Source organism: Oncorhynchus gorbuscha, linkage group LG17 (assembly GCF_021184085.1).
Source record: "Oncorhynchus gorbuscha isolate QuinsamMale2020 ecotype Even-year linkage group LG17, OgorEven_v1.0, whole genome shotgun sequence".
In the NCBI taxonomy this organism is placed as follows: Eukaryota; Metazoa; Chordata; class Actinopteri; order Salmoniformes; family Salmonidae; genus Oncorhynchus; species Oncorhynchus gorbuscha.
In genome coordinates, this window is record NC_060189.1 from 6323955 (window position 1) to 6344000 (window position 20046).

The 20046-nt window shown below is 42.8% G+C and overlaps 1 protein-coding gene across 2 annotated transcripts in view; it reads left to right on the forward strand.

Moving 5' to 3' along the window:
• LOC124001956 (gamma-2-syntrophin-like) overlaps positions 1-17658 on the forward strand; it is a 104284-nt gene extending 86626 nt beyond the window's left edge. For both annotated transcript variants that reach the window (XM_046309132.1, XM_046309133.1), the window contains 3 exons: positions 12685-12777; positions 12935-13045; positions 16721-17658. In XM_046309132.1, the coding sequence (XP_046165088.1) occupies positions 12685-12777; positions 12935-13045; positions 16721-16846 (330 nt within the window). In that variant the 3' untranslated portion in view covers positions 16847-17658. The remainder of the gene's footprint in view (positions 1-12684; positions 12778-12934; positions 13046-16720) is intronic.
• Positions 17659-20046: the final 2388 nt, after the last annotated feature.

The following is a 20046-nucleotide window of genomic DNA, read 5'->3' on the forward strand; positions in this document are numbered from 1 at the left end:
TCTATTCAATCTAAGCCTGTAAGGAAGTGCTCTCGTCTATTCAATCTATGCCTGTAAGGAAGTGCTCTCGTCTATTCAATCTAAGCCTGTAAGGAAGTGCTCTCGTCTATTCAATCTAAGCCTGTAAGGAAGTGCTCTCGTCTATTCAATCTAAGCCTGTAAGGAAGTGCTCTCGTCTGTTCAATCTGTAGCCTGTAAAGAAGTGCATGGCGCTATTCAATCTAAGCCTGTAAGGTAGTGGGTTCGATCAATCTAAGCCTGTAAGAAGTGCACACATGACTGTAAGTCAATCTAAGCCTGGATAAGCGTCTGCTAAATGGCATATATTATTATTATTATATTATTCAATCTAAGCCTGTAAGTGTGCTATCAGTGTCACGTTCTGACCTTAATTCCTTTGTTTTGTCTTTGTTTTAGTATGGTCAGGGCGTGAGTTGGGGTGGGCAGTCTTTGTTCTTTTTTCTATAATTTGGGATTTCTGTGTTTGGCCCGGTATGGTTCTCAGAGGCAGCTGTCAATCGTTGTCCCTGATTGAGAACCATACTTAGGTAGCCTGTTTTCACCTTTGAGTTGTGATTCTTTTCTGTTCTGTGTTTTGCTGCACCGTTCAGGACTTTTCGTTTTTGTCGTTTTATTGTTTTTGTTCAAGTGTTCAGTATTCGTATTAAATACAATATGGGGACCAACCACACAGTAAACAAATTAACAGATTTTTCAGCATGCTTTTAGGGAATTTCAACATGTACGGCACACAAATGACTGATGATTTGCTGAAAGAAATTGATAATAAAAAGATGACTGTGGAAGCTGTTTTGTTTGACTTCAGTGCAGCAGTTGATCATAATCTGCTGCTGGAAAAACATATGTGTTTTGGTTTTACACCTCCTGCTATGTCGAGGATCGAGAATTACCTGTCTAACAGAACGGATGGTGTTCTTTAATGGAAGCCTCTCCAACATAATCCAGGTAGAGTCAGGCATTCTCCAGGACAGCTGTCTAGGCCCCTTACTTTTTTCAATTTTTTACTAATTACCTGCCACTGGCTCTAAAATAAAAGCCTGTGTGTCTAAGTATGCTGGTAAGTGTGTGGTGGTTTAGTGTGGTCTCAGTCAAATGATCCATAGCCTATAGGCTACGAAGTACATGTGCGGAGAAGCACAATCAATCAATTAATCAAATGTATTATTTACATCAGCCGAAGTCACTTATACAGCTTATACAGAAACCCAGCCTAAAACCCCAAACAGCAAGCAATGCCGATGTAGAAACACGGTGGCTAGGAAAAACTCCCTAGAAAGGCCAACACCTAGGAAGAAACCTAGAAAGGAACCAGGCTCTGAGGGGTGGCCAGTCCTCTTCTGGCTGTGCTGGGTGGAGATTATAACAGTACATGACCAAGATGTTCAAACGTTCATAGATGACCAGCATAGTCAAATAATAATAATCACAGTGGTTGTCGAGGGTGCAACTGGTCAGCACCTCCGGAGTAAATGTGAGTTGGCTAGAGACAGCAGGTGCGGTAGAGAGAGAGTTGAAAACAGGAGATCGGGGACAAGGTAGCACGTCCAGTGAACAGGTCAGGGTTCCATAGCCACAAGCAGAACAGTTAAAACTGGAGCAGCAACACGACCAGGTGGACTGGGGACAGTAAGGAGTCATCATGCCAGGTAGCCCTGAGGCGTGGTCCCAGGGCTCAGGTCCTCCGGGAGGGGAGCAAGAGAGAGAGAATTAGAGGGAGCACACTTAAATTCACACAGGACACAAGATATAACATATCTAACAGACTGACCCTAGCCCTCTGACACACAAACTATTGCAGCATAAATACTGGAGGCTGAGACAGTAGGGGTCGGGAGACACTGTGGCCCCATCCGACGATACCCCCGGACAGAGCCAACCTGGCAGGATATAACCCCACCCACTTTGCCATAGCACAGCCCACACACCGCCACCATTAGGGGGATATCTTCAAACCACCAACTTACTACACTGAACAAGACTGAGTATACCCCACGAAGATCTCCCCCACAGCACAAACCCGAAGTAGGCACCAACCCAGACAGGAAAATCACGTCAGTTATTCAACCCATTCAAGTGACGCACCCCTTCTAGGGACGGCATGGTAGAGCACCAGTAAGCCAGTGACTCAGCCCCTGTAATATGGTTAGAGGCAGAGAATCCCAGTGGAGAGAGTGGAACCAGCCAGGCAGAGACAGCAAGGGAAGTTTGTCGCTCTAGTGCCTTTCCGTTCACCTTCACACCCCTGGGCCAGACTACACTCAATCATAGGGCCTACTGAAGAGATGATTTTCAATAAAGACTTCAATAAAGACAATAAAGAGTCTGCGTCTCTCACATGGGTAGGCAGACCATTCCATAGAAACGGAGCTCTATAGGAGAAGGCCCTGCCTCCAGCTGTTTGCTTAAAAATTCTAGGGACTGTAAGGAGGCCTGCGTCTTGTGACCGTAGCGTACGTGTAGGTATGTACGTCAGGACCAAATTGGAAAGATAGGTGGGAGCAAGCCCATGTAATGCTTTGTAGGTTAGCAGTAAAACCTTAATCAGCCCTAGCCTTAACAGGAAGCCAGGCTAGCACTGGAGTAATAGGATCACATTGTTTGGTTCTAGTCAAGATTCTAGCAGCCGTGTTAAGTGATTTATCCGGGTAGCCAGAAAGTGGAACATTGCAGAAGTCTAATCTAGAAATACAAAAGCATGGATTAGATTTTCTGCATCATTTTTGGGCAGAAAGTTTAAGATATTTTCAATGTTACGTAGATGGCAAAAAGCTGTCCTTGAAATAGTCTTGATATGTTTGTCAAAAGAGAGATCAGGGTCCAGAGTAACGCAAAGGTCCTTCAGTTTTATTTGAGACGACTGTACAACCATCAAGATTAATTGTCAGATCCAACAGAAGATCTCTTTGTTTCTTGGGACCTAGAACTAGCATCTCTGTTTTGTCCGAGTTTAAAAGCCGCCATCCACTTCCTTATGTCTGAAACACAGGCTTCAGGAAGGGCAATTTTGGGGCTTCACCATGTTTCATCGAAATGTACAGCTGTGTATCGTCCGCATAGCAGTGAACGTTAACATTATGTTTCTGAATGACATCACCATGAGGTAAAATATATAGTGAAAACAATAGTGGTCCTAAAACGGAACCTTGAGGAACACTGAAATTGACAGTTGATTTGTCAGAGGACAAACCATTCACAGAGACAAAGTTACATTTCTAATATAGCTGCCGGGAAATAAATAAATAAAAATAGGCTGCATTACACTACATTGGATATTCCAACCTTGAGGCCTGGCCTGGCCTGCTCTGCTCTTGCTAATCAAAAACCGTGTGTGCTGCCTAACCACAGGCTGTGCTGTTTAGTGCTACGGTGGCAGTTCAGGAGGTTCAGTTCAGGAGGAAAGTCAAAGGTTTATTGTGAAAATAATTTTGGATTCGGCCTTGAGCGTGGACTAGCTTAGAGCCTATGTTCTGTTCAGTTGGAGAAGGAGAGCGTGAAGATGAGAAGGAGGACCGGAGGTCAACTTTGATCGCTTGCTACTACTCTAATTGATTTAAAAAAAAAATCAATATGTTTCTTTCCCATGATATATTTATCAGAGTTATTGACCTCACAATAATTCAGATTGAGTCATTTACATTGTGGTGCTGAAAGTAAAAATTCAAGTAGGCATATCTCATTTCAACAATCTTCATTTTAATTTGACTTTACCAACAACAAGAGGGGCTTTGTGTTGGAGCCTATTTTTTCCTGTTTAAGAAATAAGAGGTAGCTCCTCTTTGACAAATGAAATTAGGCTACAGGCTGCTATATCCATAGATTTTGTCGGTCAATTCCTCCACCCACCATGCACTCTTTAAATAGCCTAACTCCATGTTAATTATGGCCTGTTAAGGTAGAACCAAAACTCAAATTGAGGGGGTATGAGAGGGTATGCCATAGGCCTACCTTTTGTTAAAGGAAATGTCAAATATCACAGGCCTACCCTAAGTTAGCTTAAGATTTTGAAGAAAATAAAATGGATCTGATTATATAAAGTGATCTATAACAGCGCTTTGGTCCTTAATGCTTTATGCTAGAAACAAACAGCAAAATATCCTGGAAAAACGTGACTGATGCATTATGGGAATATCATTGTTTTATTTCCTTGATATTCAGAGGTGGAACTACAACCTTCTATAGACAAGGAGACAAAAATTGACTTTGTTTGGGAAGTAATCTAATTCTGTCACTATCAATTGATTAAGCTATTCACTTTCTGTGCAATAGAAGGTGTTTAAACCCAAACAGCTTTCAGGGAAACATGTGGGTTAAGCCACAGAAGAAGAATAGCCAACATTTAAAGACTGCATTTTTCTGCATCGGTAGGCCTACTCTGTCTGGGGTGGAAAGATAGGCCTAACTTTTGAAGGTACCATACTCATATTCCTAATGATGTCTCAGATTTTATTATATCCCAACAGGGACAGTTTCATTGCAAACAAGACACACCGATTTGGCATTAGAGAAATATGATAAGATGAACACATAGGCCTATCTCTCTGTCTACTCTTAGCATGTAATTTCAGTCATTTGTGTGGTATTAAAAAACAATTCCGTTTATAAAAAGGCAACTTTTTCTCCGACCAGCAAATACAATGATAGATTCATACAATGCTTTCACTATAGAGGAGCTCTTTCTACCTCTACTCTTGTCCACGGTGGTCTGCAAACTCACAATCTTCTGGCCCCAGCCCTGTGCGCTATCAAAATTCCTGCGTTGACATGTAATTCTGACAGGACGAAGAACAGTATCTAAAACTGCATATCCCAAGCTCTGGTCTGTCCAAGAAGTGAGGATAAACGATATGCATGTTCTCTGCTATCCTCTTTGTTGTAATTATTATTTTGGCTATAGGGGAGGGGTACTTGGGTTTTCTCAAGCGTTCATGGAGGTTTAGGTCAAATATATTTTCCCTGTAAGCCGTATTATAAATTACATTCACTCCCTTAGTCCTAATTTTTCAAAAACTAAAAGCATTGTATTTGGGACAAATCAATCACTAAACCCTAAACCTCAACTAAATATTTATGAATGGTCACGAAATTAAGTAAATTGAGGAGACTAAAATGCTTGGAGTAACCCTGGATTTAAAATTGTCCAGGTCAAAACATATAGCTAAGACAGCAGGTAGCCAAGTGGTTAGCGCATTGGGCCAGTAACTGAAAGGTTGCTGGATCGAATCCCTGAGCTGACGAGGTCAAATCGTTCTGCCCCTGAGCAAGGCAGTTAACCACACTGTGGATGTTGATTAAGGCAGCACCCCACACCTCTCTGATTCAGAGGAGTTGGGTTAAATGCAGAAGACACATTTCAGTTGAAGGCATTCAGTTGAACAACTAGGACTAGGTATCATCCTTCCCCTAAGATGGTGGAGAGGTCTGTCCATGATAAAGCGCTGCTCTGCCTTCTTAATAAGGCAGGTCCTACAGGCCCTAACTTTGTCTTACCTGGACTACTGTCCAGACGTGTGGTCAAGTGCTACAAAGAGGGATTTAGGAAAATTACAATTGGCCCAGGACAGAGCAGCAGGGCTGGCCCATAAATGTACAACAATAATATTATATGCATGTAGAGGACAGATTGACATCATCACTACTTGTTTTTGAGAGAGGTATTGACATGCTGAATGCATTGAGCTGTCTGTTTAAACTACTAGCACACAGCTCAGACACTCATGCATATACACCACAAGACATGCCACAAGAGGTCTCTTCACAGTCCCCAAGTCCAGAACAGATTATGGGAGGCACACAGTGCTACATAGAACCTTGACTACATGGAACTCTATTCCACAGTACTACATAGAGCCATGACTACATGGAACTCTATTCCACAGTACTACATAGAGCCATGACTACATACATATTTTCCACCAAAATTTGCAAATAAATTCATAAAGAATCCTACAATGTGATTTTCAGGATTTTTCTTTCTCATTTTGTCTGTCATAGTTGAAGTGTACCTATGATGAAAATTACAGGCCTCTCTCATCTTTTTAAGTGGGAGAACTTGCACAATTGGTGGCTGACTAAATACTTTTTTGCCCCACTGTATGTGGTAGTAGAGTAGTGGCCTGAGGGTACACACTTAATGTGTTGTGAAATCTGTTGTGTAATGTTTTTTTTCAGTGCTTTCAGAAAGTATTCACACCCCTTGAACTATTCCACATTTTATTGTGTTACAGCCTGAATTGAAAATGTATTACATTGATTTCTCTCACCCATCTGCACACAATACCTCATAATGGCAAAGTGATCATGTTTTTACGTATTTCTTCAAATGTATTTCAAATGAAATATAGAAAAATCTCATTTACAAAGTATTCACACCCCTGAGTCAATGCTTTGTAGAAGTACCTTTGGCAGCGATTACAGCTGAAAGTCTTTCTGGGTAAGTCTAAGATCTATCCACACATAGATTGTACAATATTTACCCATTATTCTTTTCAAAATTCTTCAAGCTCTGTCAAATTGGTTGTTGATCAATACTAGACAACCATGTGCAGGTATTGCCATAGATTTTCAAGCAAATTTAAGTCAAAACTGTAACTCGGCAAATCAGGAACATTCACTGTCTTCTTGGTAAGCAACTCCAGTGTAGATTTTGCCTTGTGTTTTAGGTTATTGCCCTGCTGAAAGAAAAATTAATTTCCTAGTGCCTGGTGTAAAGCAGACTGGACCAGGTTTTCCTCTAGCAACCTGAATGCCTGAATGCTTGGCTCCATTCAGTATTTTTTTTTATCCTGAAAAACTCCCCAGTCCTTAATGATTACAAGCATACCTATAACATGATGCAGCCACCACTGTGCTTGTGTCACACCCTGACCTTAGAGATCCTTGTTATTCTCTATGTTTGGTTAGGTCAGGGTGTGATTTGGGTGGGCATTCTATGTTCTCTATTTCTTTGTGTTTGGCCGAGTGTGGTTCCCCCAAAAAAAGGGCTGTCTAAGTATGATCCCCAATCAGAGACAATGAAAGACATTACATTTACATTTACATTTAAGTCATTTAGCAGACGCTCTTATCCAGAGCGACTTACAAATTGGTGCATTCACCTTATGACATCCAGTGGGACAGTCACTTAACAATAGTGCATCTAAAACTTGGGGGGGGGGTGAGAGGGATTACTTATCCTATCCTAGGTATTCCTTAAAGAGGTGGGGTTTCAGGTGTCTCCGGAAGGTGGTGATTGACTCCGCTGTCCTGGCGTCGTGAGGGAGTTTGTTCCACCATTGGGGGGGCCAGGGCAGCGAACAGTTTTGACTGGGCTGAGCGGGAGCTGTACTTCCTCAGTGGTAGGGAGGCGAGCAGGCCAGAGGTGGATGAACGCAGTGCCCTTGTTTGGGTGTAGGGCCTGATCAGAGCCTGGAGGTACTGAGGTGCCATTCCCCTCACAGCTCCGTAGGCAAGCACCATGGTCTTGTAGCGGATGCGAGCTTCAACTGGAAGCCAGTGGAGAGAACGGAGGAGCGGGGTGACGTGAGAGAACTTGGGAAGGTTGAACACCAGACGGGCTGCGGCGTTCTGGATGAGTTGAAGGGGTTTAATGGCACAGGCAGGGAGCCCAGCCAACAGCGAGTTGCAGTAATCCAGACGGGAGATGACAAGTGCCTGGATTAGGACCTGCGCCGCTTCCTGTGTGAGGCAGGGTCGTACTCTGCGGATGTTGTAGAGCATGAACCTACAGGAACGGGCCACCGCCTTGATGTTGGTTGAGAACGACAGGGTGTTGTCCAGGATCACGCCAAGGTTCTTGGCGCTCTGGGAGGAGGACACAATGGAGTTGTCAACCGTGATGGCGAGATCATGGAACGGGCAGTCCTTCCCCGGGAGGAAGAGCAGCTCCGTCTTGCCGAGGTTCAGCTTGAGGTGGTGATCCGTCATCCACACTGATATGTCTGCCAGACATGCAGAGATGCGATTCGCCACCTGGTCATCAGAAGGGGAAAAGGAGAAGATTAATTGTGTGTCGTCTGCATAGCAATGATAAGAGAGACCATGTGAGGTTATGACAGAGCCAAGTGACTTGGTGTATAGCGAGAATAGGAGAGGGCCAAGAACAGAGCCCTGGGGGACACCAGTGGTGAGAGCGCGTGGTGAGGAGACAGATTCTCGCCACGCCACCTGGTAGGAGCGACCTGTCAGGTAGGACGCAATCCAAGCGTGGGCCGCGCCGGAGATGCCCAACTCGGAGAGGGTGGAGAGGAGGATCTGATGGTTCACAGTATCGAAGGCAGCCGACAGATCTAGAAGGATGAGAGCAGAGGAGAGAGAGTTAGCTTTAGCAGTGCGGAGCGCCTCCGTGATACAGAGGAGAGCAGTCTCAGTTGAATGACTAGTCTTGAAACCTGACTGATTTGGATCAAGAAGGTCATTCAGAGAGAGATAGCGGGAGAGCTAGCCAAGGACGGCACGTTCAAGAGTTTTGGAGAGAAAAGAAAGAAGGGATACTGGTCTGTAATTGTTGACATCGGAGGGATCGAGTGTAGGTTTTTTCAGAAGGGGTGCAACTCTCGCTCTCTTGAAGATGGAAGGGACGTAGCCAGCGGTCAGGGATGAGTTGATGAGCGAGGTGAGGTAAGGGAGAAGGTCTCCGGAAATGGTCTGGAGAAGAGAGGAGGGGATAGGGTCAAGCGGGCAGGTTGTTGGGCGGCCGGCCGTCACAAGACGCGAGATTTCATCTGGAGAGAGAGGGGAGAAAGAGGTCAGAGCACAGGGTAGGGCAGTGTGAGCAGAACCAGCGGTGTCGTTTGACTTAGCAAACGAGGATCGGATGTCGTCGACCTTCTTTTCAAAATGGTTGACGAAGTCATCTGCAGAGAGGGAGGAGGGGGAGGGGGCGGAGGATTCAGGAGGGAGGAGAAGGTGGCAAAGAGCTTCCTAGGGTTAGAGGCAGATGCTTGGAATTTAGCGTGGTAGAAAGTGGCTTTAGCAGCAGAGACAGAGGAGGAAAATGTAGAGAGGAGGGAGTGAAAGGATGCCAGGTCCGCAGGGAGGCGAGTTTTCCTCCATTTCCGCTCGGCTGCCCGGAGCCCTGTTCTGTGAGCTCGCAATGAGTCATCGAGCCACGGAGCGGGAGGACCGAGCTGGCCTGGAGGATAGGGGACATAGAGAGTCAAGGGATGCAGAGAGGGAGGAGAGGAGGGTTGAGGAGGCAGAATCAGGAGATAGGTGGGAGAAGGTTTGAGCGGAGGGAAGAGATGATAGGATGGAAGAGGAGAGAGTAGCTGCCTCTGATTGGGGATCATACATAGGCAGCCCTTTTTCCCTCCTTCAGTGTGGTATCTTGTCTTTGAGTGCATGTAGTTTGCACGACGAAGCTTTTTGTTCGTTGTATTGTTTATTGTTTTTTCTTGGTGGAACATTTAGATAAAATAATGTACGCCTACCACGCTGCACCTTGGTCTCCTTCCGACGACAAACGTTACATCTTGAACATATGGATGGTGGAACTCAGTAATGTGTTGTTTTGGATTTGCCCCAAACATAACACTTTGTATTCAGGACAAAAAAGTGCATTTCTTTGCCACATGATTTGCAGTATTACTTTAGTACCCTCTTAGAATATTTGCATTCTGTACAGGCTTCCTTCTTTTCACTTTGTCAATTAGGTTAGTATTGTGGAGTAACTACAAGGTTGTTGATCCATCCTCAGTTTTCCTCTATCACAGCCATTAAACACAAACTGTGTCAATGTCACAATTGTATGTGTGGGGTACAGCAATGAGGTAGTCATTCAAAAATCATGTTAAACACTATTATTGCACAGAGTGAGTCCATGTAACTTATTATGTGACTTGTTAAGCAATTTTTACTCCTGAACTTGTTCAGGATTCCCATAACAAAGGGGTTCAATACTTATTGATTCAAGACAATTCAGCTTTTCATTTTTAATGAATGTGTAAAAATGTAACAGTGACACAAAATCTCAATTGAATCCATTTCAAATTATGGCTGTAACACAACCTAAATGTGGAAAAAGTGAAGAACTGATTACTTTCTGAAGGCTCTGTAATTGCCTTCATTTTGCTGGACCCCAGGGAGAGTAGCTGCTGCCTTGGCAGGAACTAACAGGGATCCATAATAAACCCCAGGAAGAGTAGCTGCTGCCTTGGCAGGAACTAACGGGGATCCATAATAAACCCCAGGAAGAGTAGCTGCTGCCTTGGCAGGAACTAACAGGGATCCATAATAAATACAAATAGTGGGACTTTTACACTACTAAGGACATAGGGGGACAAGTTAAATCTCCAAAATGATCAAGCATTTTGTCCACATTATCCTGAGGTGTTTACAGCTGACACAGTGAGCTTAGTCTGAACATTATCCTGCTTTAAATCAACTTTAAATAAACATTAGTGAGGACAAACATAACTGGACTGTTTGTCCCTCACAGTTTTACTCATTTTGTATGGAGCTAGGTGTTGGTGTTTTCACATCAAACTTGGACAGGGTCATACTATTTGTTTATTCATTGTATTATGTAGAGTAGAACCACAGTGCTAACTGCATGTCGTATTATCCCAATCCCTACTGTGGAAAGTCTCCAATTAGCTATGTGTAGTCTCTATTTACCATGTTACAGCAACCTCTCACACAACGTGGCTGAGTAAATCTGCCCTCATGCAGGTTTCTTTTCATGGCAACTCAATTTCAGGCTGGAGAATCTATTTTTTTTATATATATTTTTTACATCAAGACACTCAGGGGCTGTTGAGTCCCACTGCTCACTGTAGTAAATGATTGAAAACAGCAGGCTCCCACCAGCCTCATGAGATGGGGGGGAACAAGCAGTACCTGAAACTCACGATCAAAAGTGTCACTAAGGAGCATCCTGGTGTCTTTAGACTGGTCACTAAGGGGCATCCTGGTGTCTTTAGACTGGTCACTAAGGAGCATCCTGGTGTCTTTAGACTGGTCACTAAGGAGCATCCTGGTTTCTTTAGACTGGTCACTAAGGGGCATCCTGGTGTCTTTAGACTGGTCACTAAGGAGCATCCTGGTGTCTTTAGACTGGTCACTAAGGAGCATCCTGGTGTCTTTAGACTGGTCACTAAGGAGCATCCTGGTGTCTTTAGACTGGTCACTAAGGAGCATCCTGGTGTCTTTAGACTGGTCACTAAGGGGCATCCTGGTGTCTTTAGACTGGTCACTAAGGAGCATCCTGGTGTCTTTAGACTGGTCACTAAGGGGCATCCTGGTGTCTTTAGACTGGTCACTAAGGAGCATCCTGGTGTCTTTAGACTGGTCACTAAGGAGCATCCTGGTGTCTTTAGACTGGTCACTAAGGAGCATCCTGGTGTCTTTAGACTGGTCACTAAGGAGCATCCTGGTGTCTTTAGACTGGTCACTAAGGAGCATCCTGGTGTCTTTAGACTGGTCACTAAGGAGCATCCTGGTGTCTTTAGACTGGTCACTAAGGAGCATCCTGGTGTCTTTAGACTGGTCACTAAGGAGCATCCTGGTGTCTTTAGACTGGTCACTAAGGAGCATCCTGGTGTCTTTAGACTGGTCACTAAGGAGCATCCTGGTGTCTTTAGACTGAAGAACTGAATGAACCATGAAGGATAGCGATGCTACACAGAGCCACAACACAGAGCCACAAGCATTAGTTCCAGTATGAGCTACACTGGGCACAGATGACATGTCTAATTTGGATATACATTAGGTTGAATTATCAACTCGTGACTTCAACGTGAAATCAACAAAACATTTCACCATGTCATTGGATTTAGATTAAAAGTTGGGTGAAAAAAAGAAGAAGGAAATGCCATAATGGTGATTTACTTTTTGCGAATCCAATCAGTTTTCCAGGTTAATTCAACATCACAGATTTTTTTCTGGTTGAAATGACGTGGCAACAACATTAATTCAATCAGTTTTTTTTTTGCCCAGTGGGTCCTTAGCATTGTGTCTCACATTTGGTCGTTCATGTTAGGGCAGTAAATGGAAGACTACGAGGCACCCACAGATATATTTTATTTTGGTTCTTGCATTTCATATCGAGTTGGTACGATCAGTACAGCCAAACTATGACTAACGATGCAGAACTAGTTCAGGATTATTCTCAAATGACACAATCAAACATTTCTACCCAGCATAGTGGATTGAACACTGCTGTAACAATACCAGGACTAAATAAATGGATAGCCTATTTCATTGCATGATTTTTTTATATATATTTTTTTAATAAGCTGTTTGTTGAACCCTTGAGTGGGTGGGTGTCCAATTCTGTAATTATTCAAAGCTCAGAGGGTGTTCAAGCATTTTCTTGGATGTCATTCATTTCACAATAAACCATAGAGACTATATATACTCAGACCCTGACAGCAGTTCCTATGCTTTCACCCAGAATACATGAACAGAATCCTAATTGCTCCCTTTGTTACCTCCCCACCTAAGATACCCCTCACTAGAAACACAATGAAAATGCACATTTATTTCAACTTTTTTTGTTCAGTAACCCCATCTTCAGATATCCTCTGATTTCCAGAATGAAAACATTTTAGTATGAGATGTTTTAAAATAGACTGACATATTTATTCTCTTTTCCTTGAAGTAAATGTACAGTCTGTGTTGAAATGTGTGATTTGTTCTCTAAAATAGCGATCTGTCTCTCAACAGTCAAAGACCTACATGTGCAGCAGCCAGAGTAAAGTACTGTGTTTGACCATAGACTTTGGATCTGGCTTCACTTGTTCTGAGAGCTCCTCGAAGGTGAGTCATCGTTCATTCACTAATCTAACTGAATGTTCAACAGGCTATAGTAGGGGGGTATTGTCCATGCTAGACTGGTTAATACCTACTGTTTACCGATTGGTCAAAAAATAATGAACCCTTACTATATTCCTCAATGTTATCTCCTCCCCTGAAGAGTATATTATGGAGATACAAATTCTCTCAACTGAAAGGCTCCTCTGATGATGGGAAAACAAGGGTGAAACTCCTCTTCAAGAACGCTGAAAACAAACAGATCGAGATGAAGGTGACGCTGCATATGACATCAACTCAACTTCCATTGCAGTGGCCTCTCTAAAGAGAGTATTGATAGACGGCAGAATGTTAGAATACTGTGGCCGCATATTAAAATGGAACTGACAGCATTTTTACTACTTTGCAGATATGAATCAAAAAGAAAAAAGAAATAATCAAAAAAATATCAAATGTCGAGTTTATGCTACAAAAACAACTTAATAAGAGGTTTTAAAATAGGTTACATTTGACTCAATATGACGTACAGTAAGGCATCAGGGCAGCAGGTATCCTAGTGGTTAGAGCGTTGGGTCAGTAACCAGCAGGTATCTTAGTGGTTAGAGCGTTGGGTCAGTAACCAGCAGGTATCCTAGTGATTAGAGCGTTGGGCCAGTAACCAGCAGGTATCCTAGTGGTTAGAGCGTTGGGCCAGTAACCGACAGGTATCCTAGTGGTTAGAGCGTTGGGCCAGTAACCAGCAGGTATCCTAGTGGTTAGAGCGTTGGGCCAGTAACCAGCAGGTATCCTAGTGGTTAGAGCGTTGGGCCAGTAACCAGCAGGTATCCTAGTGGTTAGAGCGTTGGGCCAGTAACCAGCAGGTATCCTAGTGGTTAGAGCGTTGGGCCAGTAACCAGCAGGTAGCCTAGTGGTTAGAGCGTTGGGCCAGTAACCAGCAGGTATCTTAGTGGTTAGAGTGTTGGGCCAGTAACCAGCAGGTATCCTAGTGGTTAGAGCATTGGGCCAGTAACCAGCAGGTATCCTAGTGGTTAGAGCGTTGGACCAGTAACCAGCAGGTAACCTAGTGTTTAGAGCGTTGGGCCAGTAACCAGCAGGTATCCTAGTGGTTAGAGCGTTGGGCCAGTAACCAACAGGTAGCCTAGTGGTTAGAGTGTTGGGCCAGTAACCGGCAGGTATCCTAGTGGTTAGAGTGTTGGGTCAGTAACCGGCAGGTATCCTAGTGGTTAGAGCGTTGGGCCAGTAACCGGCAGGTAGCCTAGTGGTTAGAGCGTTGGGCCAGTAACCAGCAGGTATCTTAGTGGTTAGAGTGTTGGGCCAGTAACCAGCAGGTATCCTAGTGGTTAGAGCGTTGGGCCAGTAACCAGCAGGTATCCTAGTGGTTAGAGTGTTGGGTCAGTAACCAGCAGGTATCTTAGTGGTTAGAGTGTTGGGCCAGTAACCAGCAGGTATCTTAGTGGTTAGAGCGTTGGGCCAGTAACCAGCAGGTATCTTAGTGGTTAGAGCGTTGGGCCAGTAACCAGCAGGTATCTTAGTGGTTAGAGCGTTGGGCCAGTAACCAGCAGGTATCTTAGTGGTTAGAATGTTGGGCCAGTAACCAGCAGGTATCCTAGTGGTTAGAGTGTTGGGCCAGTAACCAGCAGGTATCTTAGTGGTTAGAGTGTTGGGCCAGTAACCAGCAGGTATCCTAGTGGTTAGAGCGTTGGGCCAGTAACCGAAAGGTTGCTAGATCGAATCCCTGAGCTGACAAGGTAAAAAAATGTTATTCTGCCCCTGAACAAGGCAGTTAACCCACTGTTTCAAAGCTGTCATTGTAAATAAGAATTTGTTCTTAACAGACTTGCCTAGTTAAATAAAATAAAACAATTGTTGGCAGAAAAGATGGATGCAGTTCAATGCATGATTAATATAATTCACCAATACATTTCTTGGTAATTCAGGTTGTATTTTTTTTAACCTTTATTTAACTAGGCAAGTCAGTTAAGAACAAATTCTTATTTTCAATGACGGCAAGGGTTAAAATGGTCAGAGTCAGGTGTTCTCTCATTTGTGTCTGGAAGTAGTTAGCAAGCTAGCCAATTTCAGCCAGTTATCTTGGTTTGCTGGACTGCCGTTGTGAGGAACCCTCATATCAGCCTTACTCCTTGACCAGAGCGTCCCCTGTCAATAGTGCAGTGTGCGCTTTGGAATTTACGAACAAACCATTCAGTTGTCAAAACGTGGGTTGGGACAAGCATGCATTTGCAGGAAAGCTGCAGAAGGACAAGCAGGCTACTATTCCCCATCGTTTATCAGTGCAATTGTAAAGGGGCCAACTAGCTGAAAAGATTTGAGATGGTTTATCTGATGTTCCCTCGTTAGATTTTCGCTCACCTCTCTCAAGCTAACATCAGTTGTTGATCTTGTTGTTGTTGTTGATGATGTGCACAACTGAGGGAGAGAGAACCTACCTGTGCATGGTTGTTTAATTAATAGGGCTGTATAAAAGTGGACTGCTGTGAGATTGACATATTTGCAGAAATCCATTCAGGGTCTATTTTGTGGCTTTTTACAAATGCGTTATAACGATTTAAAGTTGCGCTGTTGCACCTGCCTGTAAACACACAGTCCGGTTATAGGTCAATGATGTCAGATCTGTGTGGAAAATGGCTTGTTTGCATAAAGCCCCTACTGTAGCTCTGATTGGCTATAGCACACCGGTCTGTGTGGTAAATGGCTTGTTTGCATAAAGCCCCTACTGTAGCTCTGATTGGCTATAGCACACCGGTCTGTGTGCTAAATGGCTTGTTTGCATAAAGCCCCTACTGTAGCTCTGATTGGCTATAGCACACCGGTCTGTGTGGTAAATGGCTTGTTTGTATAAAGCCCCTACTGTAGCTCTGATTGGCTATAGCACACCGGTCTGTGTGGTAAATGGCTTGTTTGCATAAAGCCCCTACTGTAGCTCTGATTGGCTATAGCACACTGGTCTGTGTGGTAAATGGCTTGTTTGCATAAAGCCCCTACTGTAGCTCTGATTGGCTATAGCACACCGGTCTGTGTGGTAAATGGCTTGTTTGCATAAAGCCCCTACTGTAGCTCTGATTGGCTATAGCACACCGGTCTGTGTGGTAAATGGCTTGTTTGCATAAAGCCCCTACTGTAGCTCTGATTGGCTAAGCCCCTACTGTAGCTCTGATTGGCTAAGCCCCTACTGTAGCTCTGATTGGCTAAGCCCCTACTGTAGCTCTGACTGGCTAAGCCCCTACTGTAGCTCTGATTGGCTAAGCCCCTACTGTAGCTCTGATTGGCTATGGTGCCACTGTCTGCGTTGACTCCGGTCCTGGAGGAGAGATGGTTTGATGAGGTTGTATGTGCTGCACTACTGTCTATTAATTGTCCAAAACCCCAAGGCCACTTTCCCATTCTACATGCATTTCTATAGAACGTCCTCTACTGTACATCGTTCCCTAACATTTTATGAATTTATGAAAACTGAGAAATGTCATGTCTAAATACTTGCTTGTCAGAAGATTTTTTTTTTTACAAAAAGCGGTCATATTCTTTCTGAGAGAGATTTGAATACGATTTCACGTTGATAAAATGCTGCCAGTTCCACTTTAAAAATGGTATTGATAGGGAGAAGAATGTTCTGAATACTGTGGTTATTACTCAAATTGGCTTTTGCTACCTCATCAATATATAGAACTAAAATATTTCTGGTAAATTCCATGTGGGGAACAAGTAGAGGTTGTTGTTGTTATTATTATTAAGATTATTATTATTATTAAGATGAGAGGTTGTTGTTGTTATTGTTATTATTATTAAGATTATTATTATTATTAAGATGAGTGCCTATTTGTTACAAAAGTAATTGTGACATTTTAATGTATGCAAACATTATGTAAATATTATGCAAACTGTTAAGAATATTCCTCACCATTTGTATTCCGGTATTTTCTTTCCATTGCAGGAGCTGGAGTTTGGCAATCTGACAGCAGTCCTCCATTGTATTTCTTCTTTCATGGCTGCCAAAGTGGCCTCTGTGGACCCGGTCTTTGTCAAGTGTCAAAGCATCTCTGGAAAGTACATGAGTTAGACACTTCCTGGTGTTGTCATGTACATTTAGTCACATAAGCTAATCGACTATTTTATGCACATTCAAATGATATGTATTTCTTGTTCCTGTTATTTTTGTAAGGCTCTTATTAAATAATAAAAAATAAAATATATATATATATAAAAAAACATCTGACTGGAAGTAAAGGATATTTATATTTGCATTCATTGGTTGGTATTGACATTTGAGTATGAATATGCTAAAGATTGTTTCATTTTATCCATGTAGAAAAATATCTGTCACAAAAAAAAATGGTTTCTACGTTTGTTCATGTGTATAGACACGGCACAGTTTTCAATTCATGCGTAGATGCAAGTTAACTTAAAAGCAGAACCGATAAAACAGAACTGTTGTACTGTACTAATCAACACACATGCAAACATTTGGGAATGTTTATTCTGCTGGGCTATACGATCTCTGGTTCTGCACTTATTCCAGAACTGCAGCAAGACTACAGATGCCGTGGCTGCAGCATGATGTTGGGGAAAAGAGTGTGTGTTGAGGCCCGCAAATGCGGGGCTTGGAGCAGGCTTTCATGACCCCAGAGGGTATTTTAGTTTGTATTTCAGTGTATACAGTCACTGCTAGTCACCAAACGGTGGCAGGACAAACACTGTTGGAAGAAGATATATACTTATTGTAGCAGTGGTATCTCAGTGTATCTGTCAGGTGGTTTAAAATGTTGCTTTCTGAAGTTAAATTAACATTTGTTTTTACGCTTTGTAGTCCCTTTGTATGTAGCACTGACATTACAAATCTTACAAATATATAAATGTTTATATTTATATTCCCTCAGCCTCTTGTTTTCTTTTATATTCCAAAATAAATCCAGAATCATTCCTCCTTATTGTCAAATGTTCTTTAATTGTATTCCTAGCACTACCGGCGATGTGTTCACAGCTATGGTGAAATAAACGCAGACTAACTAAGTCAATATTGTTGATTTGCTGGGGAACATAAAGACATGAAGAGTCTTGAAGAGGGTAACGAGGAAATTGAGACAATTGACATGAAAAACTCTTCAAATTATACAGCAATAACTTTCATGTCCCATTCTTAGACCCAAAATGTGTTTATTGGGCTTACTTGCAATTTTGGTTTTCCTAATTGGAGGATTGGAGGTATTCTACCCCCTGCCTGTCGCTTGGCTTTGATGCCTGAAGTGACCATATCCTTCCACTTAACAGAAGTCTCTGCCTGCTTGCTAATGTTATGCAGTTTCATCAGCCGTTTGTCAAGTATGGAGCTTAAATACCTTGCTCAATCTATCAGGAAGCATGCCACCCACTCTTGACGACAGGCAACAGTAGTCTCTGAATGCTAACTGAAGCATTCTGATTAGGGGCTTCTGAGGGCGGCTCCAGGAGGACTTATCCCATGAAATCCTGAAGCCTGTTGTAAAGAATTGGAAAACAGGTTACTGTAGTGTTGAATTAAGCCAATTAGAAATGACAGTGTGAGAGGACAGAAGCACAGGGACGACAGCAGCCGTATAAAAACACTTTAACAGAATTACTGACCGAAAGACACGCATAGAACTTAGACGCGTAGTTAGCCGCGTAGTTAGACACGTAGTTAGACGCGCAGTTACACACGTAGTTAGACGCGTAGTTAGCCGCGTTTAGACACGTAGTTAGGCGCGCAGTTACACACGTAGTTAGATGCGCAGTTACACACGTAGTTAGATGCGCAGTTACACACGTAGTTAGACGAGTAGTTAGACGCGTAGTTAGACGCGTAGTTAGACGCGTAGTTAGACGCGTAGTTAGACGCGTAGTTAGACGCGTAGTTAGACACGCAGTTACACACGTAGTTAGACGAGTAGTTAGACGCGTAGTTAGACGCGTAGTTAGACGAGTAGTTAGACGCGTAGTTAGACGCGTAGTTAGACGCGTAGTTAGACGAGTAGTTAGACGCGTAGTTAGACGCGTAGTTAGCCACTAAAGTGTAATGACAACTGCATGACAAAGAGTCCAACCTTGCAACGAGATAAATTACTATCAAAGCAGCACGACTACTGGGAATAAAGTGTCATTCACTACAATGTAAACCACACCTATAAGCCTTCCACTAAATGACATTTCCATACGATTATACACCTTCAGTATTTACACTTATTCCACATGCTGTGTCACAGCTTGAATTTTTTAAAAAAATGATGAAAAAGATTCTCACCAATTTACATGAAATATCCATAATGACAAGGTGAACAAAATGTTTGTAGAAATGTTTGCAAATTTATTGAGAAGGAAATACCTAAATATTTAATTAACATAAGTATTCACACACCTGAGTTAATATATGTTAGAATCACCTTTGGCAGCTATTACAGCTGTGAGTCTTTCTGGGTCCAGGTTTTACCAAAGAGGAAGGGACCTACCTGAATCTGTCCAATAAGAACACTAGTTTGTGTTGCAAAACAAAACATTTTGGAACTGTTTGGAGTAATGATTACACGCCTATGTGCAAGGAAACTAGCAAGGTAATGTTAAATATGAAGTTGTCGCTCAACAAGTAACCATGTAGTTCGAAAAGTTATAACTTCTAGTCCTAGCTACTAAATCACGTACAGTCCTGGCCAAAAATATTGGCACCATTACACTTTTTTCAAATAACTCACACTTTTGCCTAAAAATAAAGTAAAAAATTTAACAAATGATTTGGTCTCACAATTCTTTATTTCACTGTTAATATTACAGAACCTGTTTTTAATTCAGAAAATATATCTATTTAAATCAGAAAAAAAAACAGAAATGGCATTGACAAAATGATTGACACCCTAGGCAATATTTGGTAGCACAGCCTTTGGGCAAAATAACTGCAATCAAGAGCTTCCTATAACCATCAATGAGCTTCCTGCACCTCTGTACTGGCAGTTTATACCTCTCCTCCTGGTCAAACTGCTCCAGTTCTCCCAGATTAGAAGGGTGCTGTCAGGACCCGGTTACGAACCCGTAGAGTGAGAAACAGTCACTTAACCAACTGAGCCACGAATAGTTGGCAGAACCCAGAAGATGAGGCAGACACAGCAGTACTTGAGACGGTGTATTTAATGAAGTAAAAAGTGAAGTTCTTCAGGAAAACATGTAACTCCACAACCTCAAAAGGAATTCCACAAGAACAAAGGTAATCCTCCAAGGCAAAAAGGTAAATCCACAAGGTGGAAGGTATAGCACAAA